Below are 13,688 nucleotides of genomic sequence, written 5' to 3'. Positions count from 1 at the left end.
CCTGCCCTGTGACCAGAGGGGCAGATAAAAATGTTAAGAATTCCTCTGAGCTAAAATAAGAGAGGAAATTATCAGCTGTGGAACACTGATAAATGAGTTGAAGGGCAGCTGCAGAGAAGGATTATAATGTGCTGTAAAGCCACTATTTTATTCAGTCCATGATTTCAAGTGCATACAGCAGTTCTGAATTTTTGTTCCCAGGCTCAGCTGTTGAAGGTATTTTGTGGTCTCTCTCAAGCTGTGGGCTGAAAGGTCAAAGTTCTTTTGTGAAAAATGTTCCCCCACTGGGAAATGGGCTGTTAATTAAATAAAAGCTATTACTTCCTGCTACAAACTTTACTTCACTCTAAGGTATTTTTTTCAGTTCTCAAATAATTTTTCTTAGTTTTAAGTTCTTTCTGTTATTTTCTTTCTATTAAAGAAAAAAAAAGGTGTGTATGCTATTCTGCTGATTTTATGTTGAAACATTTAAGGAGAAAATACCCTCTTTTTGTACCTACCTGATTTTCTTGCTATACATGTGAGGGCTGAGTTTGTCCTCTTAGCTGTAGTGTTGCATTAAATGCAGTTGTTTATTTGATTATTAACGTATAGTTTCAGCTTTCAGGGAAATACTCCCTCTTTCTAAATGTGCAACTTAGAATTTTTACCTTGTTAAAATTTCACATTTTATATTAATTCAAAGACACAGTTTTCCTCAAAGTCTTACTCTGTGCTACCTTCAAAGCACTACTATTTCACAGCGATTCTTCCAAACAGAACATAAAATCCAAGTCCAGAAAAAAAATGGTTATTCTTTTCCAGGAAGATGAAAAATAATTTCCATAGCACTTACTGCTGTCAGGCAGACATGCTCTCATTACTCTGCTTGGTCTTGTTAGCTGACATTGTTCCATTTATTACTGACCTGTGGGAAGGTAAACAATAGAAATGTATTGACTCAGTGCCGGAGTAGTTTTCATCTTATGGCAAGTCAGGATTTTTTTATATGTACAGTAAAAACAACATACTTTCCTGCAGGATATAAATGTGTGTGGCTTTAAAAAGCAGTAAATAAGAGATTTTCAATTTTTGCACGTTTTCTGTTCATTATTTTAAAAAAATTAACATTCACAGAGAGTTCTCTTTAGCATAAGAGACAAATTCACATTCTACCTGGGGATTAGAAATTATTTCTTCCTTATTTTAAATAGTACTAGTATTGTCAAAAACCTTCTTTTTTCAGATGACCCAAGACATGCTCCTATGGGCCATTTTTACTACTGTCTAGAAATTTATATGGAAATGGAAATTTTATTTTTGTGGAGATCAGCTCACACCACAAATATTATTTCTGCTCAGTTCAAATGTTCATGTACAGAGCTGAAAGCTGTGTGTCCCCTGATCACTCAAAACTGGAGAATTTTAAACTTCACAGCACCCCTTTCTAGCCAAAACCACAGAGGGCAATTTTAGGACCAGTGCTCTTTAATGTTTTTATAAAAGATGTGGACTCATAAATTGAATGTACATTAAGAAAATTTGCTAGTGATGCTGAAACAGGAGGGGCTGTGAACTCCCTCAGAGGTAGAGGGGCCTTACAGAGAAATCTGCATAGGCTGGAGAGCTCGCAATCACCGGTTGTATGAAATTTAACAAGATTCTCCTTGTGCTTTCTCCTCTTTGTAACAGGGTAATCCCTGTTATATGTAAAGACTGGGGAATGAGAGGATGGAGAGCAGCACCATGGAAAGGGACCTGGGGGTCCTGGTCCATGACAAGCTGAACATGGGCCAGCAGTGCCCTGGCAGCCAGGAGGGCCAACCCTGTCCTGGGGGCACCAGGCACAGCATGGCCAGCAGGGCAAGGGAGGGGATTGTCCTGCTCTGCTCTGCCCTGGGGCAGCCTCACCCTGAGTGCTGGGGTCTGCCACAATGCAGGAAGGACTTCTGATTATCAGAGTGTGTCCAGGACAACCAGGTTGGTGCAAGGGCTCAAGGGCAAGACTTCTGAGGAACAGCTGAGGTCACTTGTGTTGTCCAGCCTGGGGAAGAAGTGAAGGCTGAGGGGTGCCCTCATCACAGCCTACAGCTTCCACAAGATGGGCAGTGCACACAGCTCCCTAGTGACCAGCAACAGGACAGGAGGGAATGGAATGAAGCCATATCAGGGGAAGTTCAGATTGGACAGTTGGAAAAGGTTCTTCACTGAAACTGTGTTCAAGTCACTTGAACAGGCTCCCCAGGGAAGTGGTCGGGGTCTGAAGCCTGTCAGAGTTACAAGAAGCACCTGGTCAATGTCATATGGTTTAGTTTTAGGTAGTCCTGCAAGGAGCAAGGAGTTGACTCCTTGCTCTTTATGACTCCCTTCCAACTTGAGGTGTTTGACTCTATTGCACCAGCCTACCTTCTGCCAGCTACCTGGTAAAAAGCTGTGTAAACACAGAATGAATCACATCCAAATCTATGAGCTCCCAGCCATCCCTCTGATCTATCAGTAATGGAAGCTGATTCTTTTGCAATGTTGATTCTTTTGCAATGACTCAATAGGAAGGTGTTTCATTCTCTGAAGCCAGCATCCCTTTTTATTTGGACTATGTATGAAATCTTTCCAGGACATATTTTAAAAAACTGACTGTACTCTGTCTCACTCTAAGATATATTAGCACCATTATTAGATTTCTGGATGTACTTCAGAGATTGTATTGGTGAACATGGCTCTACTCAGAAATTAAGCCATCTTTAGTCTAGTCAACATGTCAGTAAATATTCCTATATCCTGTTCTCTGAGTTTCAAAAGTAGACAGAATCCAGAAGGCTGGATTACTTTTCTTTTCATGTGGTTTCCTTCTTTGTAATTGCCTCAAATACATCTGAAAGGACAAAACATTCTTGACCTATGTGGTACAGGAGCTTCAAACACACATACTTGAGAAGGATCCTTTCTTCAGTGTTCTTTAGCTTCCTATTTGTCCAGCTATCAGTGACTGCTGCAGCACCACAAGCTGATGAGTTTTGCCAGTCCCCTGCACACTGGCTCACATGGGGACTTCACAGTGAAGCTGAATAAGGAACTGACCTTTCACAAGGTGCCTTTAGGATGATGGTGACATTACTGACAATGTACTATGACAATTGACATTACTGACGATGACATTGACATTACTGACAATGTACTAATTTGTTGTATCCATTGCATTCTTCTTTCATCCTCTGCTATCCATCTGATCAAGGATAAGCTAATCTATTTCAACCAGTTTTAGTTGGATATCACCGCTATCTAGTCTCTGACGCTGTGTATCAAAACATTTCTTGGCAGTTTGCAGTTTGCTTCTCCACTACTCTGCTATTCCATCCCTTTTCTGAAATCTTCTATCTGCAGACTGCTCCAACAGTAGAAAGGTAGGGGATAGGCAGCATCACAGTCAGGTGCCCAGCACAGTATTTTGTAGGAGAGGGTTTGTGTACCAGAGGGTGGCAAACCACTCTGAATGCCTTTGGTCGTAAGCAGCAGTTAGTGACTGAAAAGTGTGGAGACTTTAGGCACAGTAACCCTGCATAGTGATAACAGAGATTAAAGTATCACTGAACAGTTAGGATGCCTGCTTACTTATAGTTATGAAATGTTTTCATATCTAAATATTTTATAGTGGCTTTTCCACTGCAGAGGCCTTACCTACAGCATTTCCCCATAGTACAGAAAATCCTCATCAGTGTTTTGGAAATAAGGAGAATGGGCATAATACAAAACAGCATGTGTGTTTTCTGGCCTAGACATCTTATAGGAACTTCCTCAAGGTATATGATTTGCAACATATAAAAATATGAGATCTTACACTTCAGCTGAAGTCATGTGCAGGTGACTATCACTCCTATAGCCAGACAAACCTTTCAGGAATGTCTGGATCCATGCTAATCCTCTTTCCTTCATATGAGTCATTTGTGATAAGGAGACACATACAAAATTAAATTTCTATTAGAGAGATGTGTAACTCTTGGAAAGCTGTTCTCAAGAAGCAGTTAATTATGCTTCACTGTCAGATGAGATACATTAAAGCACGCTCTCCAGGGACTATACAAAATTTAGTTCATGATTGAAAAGATGAAATCAGCATTTAATGGTACTCATGCTACCTGGAAAAATGCTACAAGATATTGTGATCTTAAGAAATTATTTTAAGAATTTGGCTCAAAGAATGACATGTAATGACAATAAAGGTGAATCTGTGTTTATACAGAAGTAATCTTTTGCATAAATGCAAGTGAGGGAAGACTGACTCAGCAGCAGTCCTGGAGACAAAAGGTGGATCACAAGTTGCACATGAGACACCAGTATATTTTTACAAAGGATGTAACTGTTGTACTGGGATACATAGAAAGGAGGATTATTTATAAAGCATACAAAGTGGTTCTTTTATTCCTCTTGACACTGGAAAAGACTTTCTGGTTTGGAACACCACAACTGGAGAAGGATTCTGACCAACTGGACTGATTCCAGAGGAGAACAAAAGAGTTATCAGAAAGCTAGGAAATATAACTTGTGAGAAAACATTAAATAAATAGAGGTTGTTTTATCTGAAAAAGAGGAAACTGAGGAAATATGTCTTTCAAATATAGAAGAGAAAAGAGAAGAAAACAAAGCTTTTTCCATGTTCTCTTCAAAATAAGTTCAGGCCAAATATCAACAGAAGTTTTCTTATTATATCTTTGCTCTTAAATAATGAGGTATTGAGGCACATACCCTGGGGAGATTCTGAAGTACTCATCATGTTCTAGAAGAAGTGAATCAGATATCTGTGAAGGATAATTTAAAATTTCTGCTATAGCCCAACAGAAGATGATCTTTCCTAGTGTCTTCAGACACATTTTCTATTATGTCTATGATTATTTTTTCTCACAGGTTAAATAGTAAGGAATATATAAGGACATACTCCTCCCTATTGGTTAACCCAAATTCCATGGCCAGGGAGGCTGCTGTCCACTCATTCTGTCCAACTTTGTGATTTCCACATGTGAGCATGCAAAAGAATCCCTTGATCCTGACAGAACAGCTGAAGCAACTGTACTAGCAAAGAAACTTATTTGTCTGTCAATTAAATGTCCCAGGACTTTGCTTTTGTCTCAGTCTGTAACTACAATAACAGAGGCACTAATAGATGCTAATGGCCATGACCTGTGTCCCCTGGGGCCTCTGCTCACACCTGTGGGCACAGGAACACCAGCTCAGCCCAGCGCTCCGTCCACGCCTGGTCTGTGCCGTGTGGGTACCGACCTCCAGCTCAGCTGCAGCCAGACCTGTGCACTCCTGCCAACACTGACCCAGACCCTGACTCACAGACTGACTTTGTTGGACCTGTCTCAAGCCTGTAGACCTGCCTTGAGATCCGTGGGCTGTGTTTGATCATGGTTACTCTCGCTGAGCCTGGCACTAAAGGGTTCATTTCCATTTTTAGTTCTGGTGAGGTTCTTTCCTTGTCAACTCTTTTGCTCTCTCCTTATATCATATATATGTGTGTATATATATATATATGTGTGTGTGTCTGTGTGTGTGTGTGTGTGTAAACAAATCAATATTTACATATATCACCAGCTGCACAGGTTCCTTGGGGTGGTTAAGCTATTACTCCTGCGCATTGTCTTCAGGTGTCCACTGACTGAATCAAGTAATTTCCTTATGCCTCAGACCCAGGTGTCTTGAGCTAGTTTTCAGAAATGTTTTTCCCACTTATGACTTCATACAGGAAGCCAGATGAGATCCAACTTGGTTTTGGATCCAAATGGTTTCCTTCAAAAATTGTGCTACTGCACACCTGTCATAAGCTTTTCCTGAACATGGTTTTGGCTTTTCATCTTATCTAGACAACTGATATACTTCCATTCTTTCTTGGAGGGAGAAGTTTCTAGAGGCAGGGTATCTTCAGACTTTTGTTATTAAGAGGCCTTTAACTTTTTGCCTTCACAGGACTAGGTGAGATCCAAAGTTGTTTGTGTCAGCAGCTGAGAGGTTGAAAGTCAGGAGTGCCAAGCAGGATAACCACCAGTGAAACCTGTTATGAAAACACCAAAAAGGAGCCTCCCTCCAAGATTAATATACATTCCACCAGAGCTCAGTCTAAATTAGTGGCTTTCTTGAGTGGTATCTCCATTGCTGACATTTGCCCAATTGCTGCCAGGAGTTCCCTCCACTCCTTTACCAAGTGTTTTGCCATTTCAGAAGCATCCAGGTATAATACAGTGTGGGGTAATATGTTTCTGCAGTGTTTAATGCATGAAGTATGCCATGTTTCCCTACCAAGCACTGTGAGTGTTAGGAAGAGCTGCAGTATGAATATGAATATAAATATGGATAATCTATATTAATAATTTATGGGTTGAAGATTAAAAATTACTTATGTATCAGTTATTGAAGCTGTTAAAGGTGCTGGTTGTGAGCACACTCCTTTCACACACTCCTTCTCCATGTGTTTGAGTCTCTCTTACAACTCTCAGCCTTGGGTTTCTGTTATGGAAAAGGAAGTTAAACAGTCTCCATGTTATGTATGTAGCAAAGCCAACCAGCCTGATAGAAAGGAAGTGGAATGTAAACTAGGCTGGTGGATACTGCATGGATGTGAAACTATGTGGTCCTGAGGTTTGCAGGACACACAGCGTGCACATCTATGTAAGGTGTATACACTGATGGATAGATAAAGGTATTTGTGAAATAACTTTCCTCTTGCTACTGCAGGTTTCACTTCAGAAAGTAGATCTTAACGCGAGATTGTAAGAGTCCATCCTTTTGATCATGCATATGATCATGCCTACTAATAAATAGATTTTTATTTCTTCTAATAAGGACATTACATCTTATTATTGCTTTTAGTAAAAGAACTGAAGTCTCCTTAGACATTGTAATTCCTAGACAGTGATGAATGATTTCAGCAAAAAGATTCAGCCTGTGTGATGATACTGTCATAAAGCTTGACATCACTGCTCTTGGCTGGGCCACTCCCCTTCTCTTCAAAAAATACTGATTTCAGCAGCAGTATCTCAAGAGAAAGAGGGTGCTTTGCAGTATGAGAGTGGGTTTTACAACTTGGCCTCTAATCCTTTACTGTGAAGTTGCTCGGGTGTGGGTGGAGGGAGGAAGAGCATTTATTTCAGAGAAGGAATATTATTGCTGTATTCTCATAGTGACATTGGAAATAATATTTTAGTGAACTATAGGGTACACTGCAGTACACAGCTAGAGATGCTGGAATGAAGTGAAGCTCATTCTATTTGGATTTCTTCCACCTAATTTTATTTTCCAAAGCTTCATCCGTTCTTGGACAAAGAGGATAATCTAGACAGAGCTGAATTAAGTTGTGGTCCCTGACTGCAGGGCTTGCTCTTATGACTGGCTCTTTTTCAGGGCACAGAAATGAAACAGGAAACTCCTTGTGTCCTACTGTGTTGTACATATGCACATGGACCAATCTTCATTTCCCTTTTAAAAACATCTGTTTATTTTACTATGTGAATATTATGTAATTGTATTCCTTTTTGTTTGTTTCTTCCAGAATGTTCTAATTGTGGAGGTAAGCTGGGTGCTTATGTCATATTGTACTTGGATAAAGTCACACAGCCAAACCATGACTGGCTGTTCAGTTTCTAAATCCTGTCTGTGTTTACACTTCTCTCGCTGGGAGGTGGTGAAGAGGGAGAAGGGTTGATTTGCTTAATGGCCTCTCAGTCTTTTTGCAATTGCATGACAGATCAAACTACATTGATGTCACTGGTGCTCTGCCTCATGATACCCACGAGTCTTTGTTTCTGCCTCATTTGATTTGTTCTTTCTATGGTTTCATCAACTCCTGTTCTTCAAGTTGTTCTGTTCCTTGGAGAACAGTGAATCAACTGCAATGATGCCCTGCATTTCTCAGGTGCATGACGTTGAAATAGTGGCCCAGCATATACTTTACAGCCCCAGGGTTGTTCACAGTCTGGTTGGGAGTATCAGTCATTCCCTCAAGGTCCCCAGCTCCTGCATCCATCTCCCCACCCAGCAGTGTCCCCAGGGGACAGCCCATCACAGAGCTGTTGCTGCTGTAAATCAGCAGTTTTCAGCTGTAGAGGGAAAGAACATGTCACCTCATTGGTGCCACAAATTCTCATATAATTAAGATAGGTGGTTCTCTTTGAACATGTTGAATAAGCTCCTGGGACAGCTAGAGAGCACATTAGGATCTGCCTGGCATATCAGAACCAGTTTCCTTGTGTGGGAAGTAAGCTGGACAATATAATGAACTGTACACCGTTGAAATTTCTTCTCTTAGCAAAGGATAGAAATAAAACCATCAGCCACAGAGATGGTTGGTTACCTGAATAGCTGCTAAGAACTCCAATTTACTCATTCCAGCTGCTTTAACAGAAATTAAAAATGTCCACAGCAAATTTCATATTAAACAGCTGGAAGACAATGACAAGGTGTTGCTAATCCACCCCCAAAGTTCAGGATCAACAGCTGTGCTCCACAGTCAGTTTTCTGGCCAGGCACCTATTGATCTTATTGAGATTATACTGGATGTGGCAGCTCTGGAGAAATAATATTTGTACTGTGATTTTTACTGTGTATTTGCTAATACAACAAATAGGGCAGAGTTAGCCCAACATGGAGACATGGTGACATGCTGTGATCTCAGGCATAATATGAAAAGTCTAATAATCCCTGCATCCTTGCAGTGCCCAGTAGAGTCAGCTCCAGTCCTGAGTTACATCCCAAGTACTTGCAACATAGCTGTTTTCAAGAGGAAGTGGACAGTCCTTGAACTGATAATTTTATGAATAGAAAGTGCTTGCTTCAAACAGTGTAAGCTCCATTATAACCTTTTTTGGATGTGGTTTACAATGCACTGGAAAAATAAATCATTTCTACAAAATAAGAATGTGAAACTTCTCAGTCATTGTCCAGATTTCCTCCTTTCAGCCTTCCTTTGTGTTTTACTTACTTTATTTTTCTTGTTTTATAAGGATATTGTTGGAACTGGAAGGACCATGAAGGTTCTGCTTAACAATATAGAAAAATACAAACCAAAAATGATTAAAGTGGCCAGGTGAGTAAAATGATCACAAAACTTAGTAATTAATTAGTCTAGTCCAGCATATTTTCCAGAGCAGATTCCCATTCAGACATCCTGCTTTAACTTGATGCTGCAGTATGAAGGAGAGCTGTGCAGAGGAGCTGCCTGGGTCACTAAGGGGAGGGTGAAGGAAAGGAGGGGAAATGCTTTTGTATTGTTCTGCCTTGGCAATGATCCTCCAGCCATTTCAAGACTGGCACTGATGGACTTGGCAGGGGAATACACCCAGCTCTTCCCTGCAATCAGGATGTTGTCAGGAAGAGAAACAGAACAAGAACAGGGACTCACATGGCTCAGATTTTTGATAAAGGGAATAGTTTTATGTGTGCTATTCAGTTACATATCTAGATTTAAATGGGGTTTATTTTATTTTTAATTACAGTTTGTTGGTGAAAAGAACATCTCGGCCTGATGGGTACAGACCAGATTGTAAGTGTTCTGAAAATCCAATTAACAGTAGAAATTACCACTACTCTGTCACTTGCCTTTCATCACATTCTATGGACTGCTAGAAGCATTATAAAATACCAATTGTCAGTGGGTCTATGGGATGCAATGGAAGGATTTGTGTAATTGTCATTTGGAAAGCCTACCCGAATTAGGTTTTCTGCAGAATACTAACTTTATTGGGAAATCTTGAAAGGGTTTAATTTTATCAATGAAAGGTAAGTGTTTTATCTTCTGTCTCTGACAAAAAATATCCAAGAGAATATCCATTTCTTCTTTTTCCTTCCTCGTTGCATCTCTCTGGAGGAGCTGCAGTCTTCCATCTGAGCATGAAAGGTGTTTTATTGTGACTAAGTATTAACAAGTTTTACATTTTTCAATTCAGAAAAGCACTTCTATTTTTTAAAGTTTTATTGTTCAAAGGGAAAACTGATATTATACTTAAATCCCACCTCCTAAAAAGCAGAAGAAAAATTGGGCTTTTTAAACTTTCTCCTGCTGCTCAGTTTGCACCACACCAGCACCACTTCTGTCTAAATTATTGGTCCTTATAGTGTGTTATGATGAAGCTGTAAATGGAGCTATACTAAGCAATTACCATTTTAGCCTTAATTAGAATAAATGATGTAATAACAGGTATGTGGCTAAATACGAAAAGAATAGATCCATCTAGAAGAGATCAACCAGTATTTGCTACTGAAGAAGTCTCTGGTCAGCTGAGCTGGGGAGGAGGGTAGAAGGAGAGTAGGCAGGTGAGTACCAGGAGGCAGCATGAAGGGCTTTGATTTGGGATGTGGGAGAGAGGGGAAATTGATGAAGCAAAAGTTATTTAAATGTTAGGCATGGCTATGAGGTTTTAGCCCTGTTATCTGAACTATGGTCCAAACATTTTGTTGTACAACTTTTTACACAGTGGAGTAGTACTTTTAAACATTTAGAATTTAACCCAGTAAAACTAAGGCATATATTTGACTGGATTCACTAATGTTAAACATATAAAAGTGGCAATAAAATTACTTAATGAAGGATAGCTTTATATTTTTATGTATTAACTTTTGAGTGAAACACATTTTATCTTTGTTTATTCATAGTGTAATGAATTCTATAAAACATCAGAGATCTCTTTTGTAAATCACTGACAGTGGTGTAGCATTTCCTCACTTACCTAAATTCCAAAGTGCACATAACCTTCAATCTTAAATAACTGAATAAATTCCTTACCTGAATACCTGTAGAATTTTTTATGTGGACCTATTTTTGTGTCTGTAAGATTGGGTTTTCCTCTAGCTATTTAGAGAACAATTTGGAAAGAGTCTACCTTGTTTTATGTAGTGCTGATACTGCACAGACCTTCACACTCAGAAAGATGCATGTCTGTGCTTGGCTTCAGGTGTGTGAGCTGTATAACTGAGGTGCACTGCATGCGTTTACTTTGTTAAGCATGTGCTTGAATCTTCATAAAATTGGGACTTTAATTTAAAAGCATTTTACTTGTTTTGGTAGCATAAAATATGAGATAGACTTTGCTATTCTTAGCAGAAAATATATAGATCTCTGAAAGTTACTTCTGATTTAATATTCCACATTTTTCCATCATTACTATGATATAGGACAGTGATCTTCACACATATACACCAATGGAACTTCCAAATGCAAGCAGAATGTTCCAGCTCTGATTTTGGCTTCCTTCCAAAATGTGCCAGTGATAATTTTATACAAAATCATCCTCTCCTCTCCTCTGACTGTTCACATCCCTTTCACAAGTACTCTGTGACTGGGAACTGGTTATGGGAGTACTGCTGACCATGATGTCTCAGTCAAAAGTAACATAGCCCCAGCTGACTACATATAAGTAGAGTTTGTTTGTTGAGAATCACACATTAATTTAAGGGCTTATAACTGCCACTGATCTTATATTGATGTGTTTGTTATTTGTCTCAATACAGATTACGGATTTGAAATTCCAGATCTATTTGTGGTAGGTTATGCCTTAGACTACAATGAGCACTTCAGAGATTTAAACGTAAGTTTCTTATAAAAAAAATTTTTAAAACTCATTGATCTACTTTTTCTATATTTATTTTCATAAATATCCCACAATTTTTCTCCTCCTTGGGGCCCTGTGGAGGTGTGTCTTTGACATGGCTGGGATTTGGAATCCTTTCAGTGAGTGCAAAACTCCCTGCAAAACCTCAAATAATCCAAAGGAGTTCTTGCTCAGCACTGTGAACAGTTCCCTCCCCCTAAGAGTTCCCTAAATTTCCATCTTCCTTCTTCCTCTCATGAGCCTAGGGCTTCTCAGATCTGCCATTTCCAGTATGTGCAGAGACAGCAGCAAAAGTGAAACACAGGCACAGGTCAGACAGGTGTCTGAATACTATGGTGCCTGTCCCTTTTCTCAGAGAAATGAGGATGGAAAAAAGGTGCAAACCTTTCCTTTGCTTCTTGTGGCACTCCAAGGGGAGCATCTCAAAGCTGGGAATTCCAAGTGGGAAAACTTGCTGTAGCTAGAAAGTGAAATCAGAATTCACTTCCAGATGTCTGGAAAGGAAAGAGTAATCATAAGATCACTAGGTTGGCCAAGCCTAAGTATTTGTGAACAATTAATTAATAATTAATAATTTACTCAACCATACTTTTGCAATCTGTTCTGTTTTTTTCAGCACATATGTGTTATCAATGATCATGGCAAAACAAAATACAGAGTCTGAAGCAGTAACATCCACACCTGAATATTTCTGTGAAGCAGAAATTTGACTACACTCCCTCAAGCATCTCCCAGAAAAGCAATTTAACTGGCTTGTATGTCTTTCAACTCAGTATAATAAGGGCTTTACTCTAGAGATGCTGATGAATATTTACAGAAGTGAGAGGTCTTATCTAAAATGTGAAGCATAGGACTTTTACAGTTACTACCTTTATTAAGTATTAAAATTACCACCTAAGATGCCTTTTGACTAATAACTTGTCTGACTCAGCTCTCATTGTGAACACATCTTTTCTTTGCTCAGTTCTTCATTCCACCCATTGCAATTCACGTACCTCACTGTGTTGCACAAGATAGTTCAAAAGTGCCATTCTGTGCATGAGAATTATTGTACAAGATTTTATTGACTTCATCATGCGAAATTGAAAGCATTATTTTGACTTAATTCCACAATTCAAAAGTTTCAGTGGAAGTTCTGTGTTGTTTTGCAGTTCATTACCCACTCTTCAAAACAAAATTTTAGCTCTCAGAATGTGCTGAATTAGGCTGCAGGTCCAGATGAACCTTTGCAAGACACTGTTGATCCAAAATTGGAAGATATCATGGTTCTGGTATGCCATATAGCCATAGATCTGACCTGTTTAATGTGCTGAATTTTAATCAAGACAAACCAATGCCAGGCAGGTTTGAATTTCTGCATGGTATCCCTTTCTTCTCTAGGACACAAACAAGTATAAACATTAACTGTGTTCTCCTGAGCTGATATTCTTAACTAAACCTCATTAAGCACAAAAGTTTAATGTTAGTCAGACAATTTTTCAGTTATTATTTGATTTTTGTAACATGTCTAAGTAGAGACTTTTTGTAACCATCTGTCATCTTCAAAAATACACGTCTGACAATGCAGAAGAAGTCTTGTCTAGGAAAAAAAGAAAAAATATATAGGGCAACACAGAAAACCAGTTAATGCATGAGTGTTGTAGACTCTAGACTCCTTCCTTTACAGATAATGTTTGAAGATGTTTGTGAATTTTATGTACCGTATTAACTGTGAAAAGTTTAATTCTGTATTAAATATAAGTGTTCTTAACAACTTCCCAAGGGAAACCAATGCAAAGTAAGTAGCTGCGTATCAGTGGCTTTGCTCTGAACTGTGAGAGGCAGATTGTTACTAGCTGCAGATTCCTATAAACTAATAAAAAAAATTAGGAATACTTATGACATTGCACAGTTGTTTGTCTTCCTGCTTCGGCATATTTTGAACATCCCATAAAAGCTTTTAAAAAAATATGCATTTACCTGGTAAAATAAACATGGTAAAAAAACTACAGGTATGTATTCTGTCGCTGATAAGCTATTGTTATTTGGATGCATGATGTTAAGGGACTGAAAAACATCAAAGAATTGTGGTGATTGCTAGAGAAATGCCTTAGCTCATCTCTACTCCTTTAACTT

At 39.0% G+C, this 13,688-nt stretch overlaps 1 protein-coding gene across 6 annotated transcripts in view; it reads left to right on the top strand.

Moving 5' to 3' along the window:
• PRTFDC1 (phosphoribosyl transferase domain containing 1) overlaps positions 1-13,451 on the top strand; it is a 43,324-nt gene extending 29,873 nt beyond the window's left edge. For 4 of the 6 annotated variants that reach the window (XM_039711196.1, XM_039711164.1, XM_039711188.1 and 1 more), the window contains exons 5-9: positions 7,520-7,537; positions 8,970-9,052; positions 9,462-9,508; positions 11,473-11,549; positions 12,190-13,451. In XM_039711196.1, coding sequence (XP_039567130.1) covers positions 7,520-7,537; positions 8,970-9,052; positions 9,462-9,508; positions 11,473-11,549; positions 12,190-12,237 — 273 coding nt within the window. In that variant the 3' untranslated portion in view covers positions 12,238-13,451. Of the gene's footprint in view, positions 1-7,519; positions 7,538-8,969; positions 9,053-9,461; positions 9,509-10,162; positions 10,279-11,472; positions 11,550-12,189 lie in introns of all 6 variants that reach the window. The other 2 variants (XR_005627653.1, XM_039711172.1) reach the window with 2 other exon arrangements.
• The last annotated feature ends 237 nt before the right edge of the window (positions 13,452-13,688 follow it).

The sequence above is a fragment of the Passer montanus genome, unplaced genomic scaffold (genome assembly GCF_014805655.1).
Source record: "Passer montanus isolate IOZ18808 unplaced genomic scaffold, ASM1480565v1 scaffold10, whole genome shotgun sequence".
Lineage (NCBI taxonomy): Eukaryota > Metazoa > Chordata > Aves > Passeriformes > Passeridae > Passer > Passer montanus.
The sequence above is the reverse complement of the archived record's forward strand: the minus strand, read 5'-3'. Positions and strand labels throughout refer to the sequence as shown.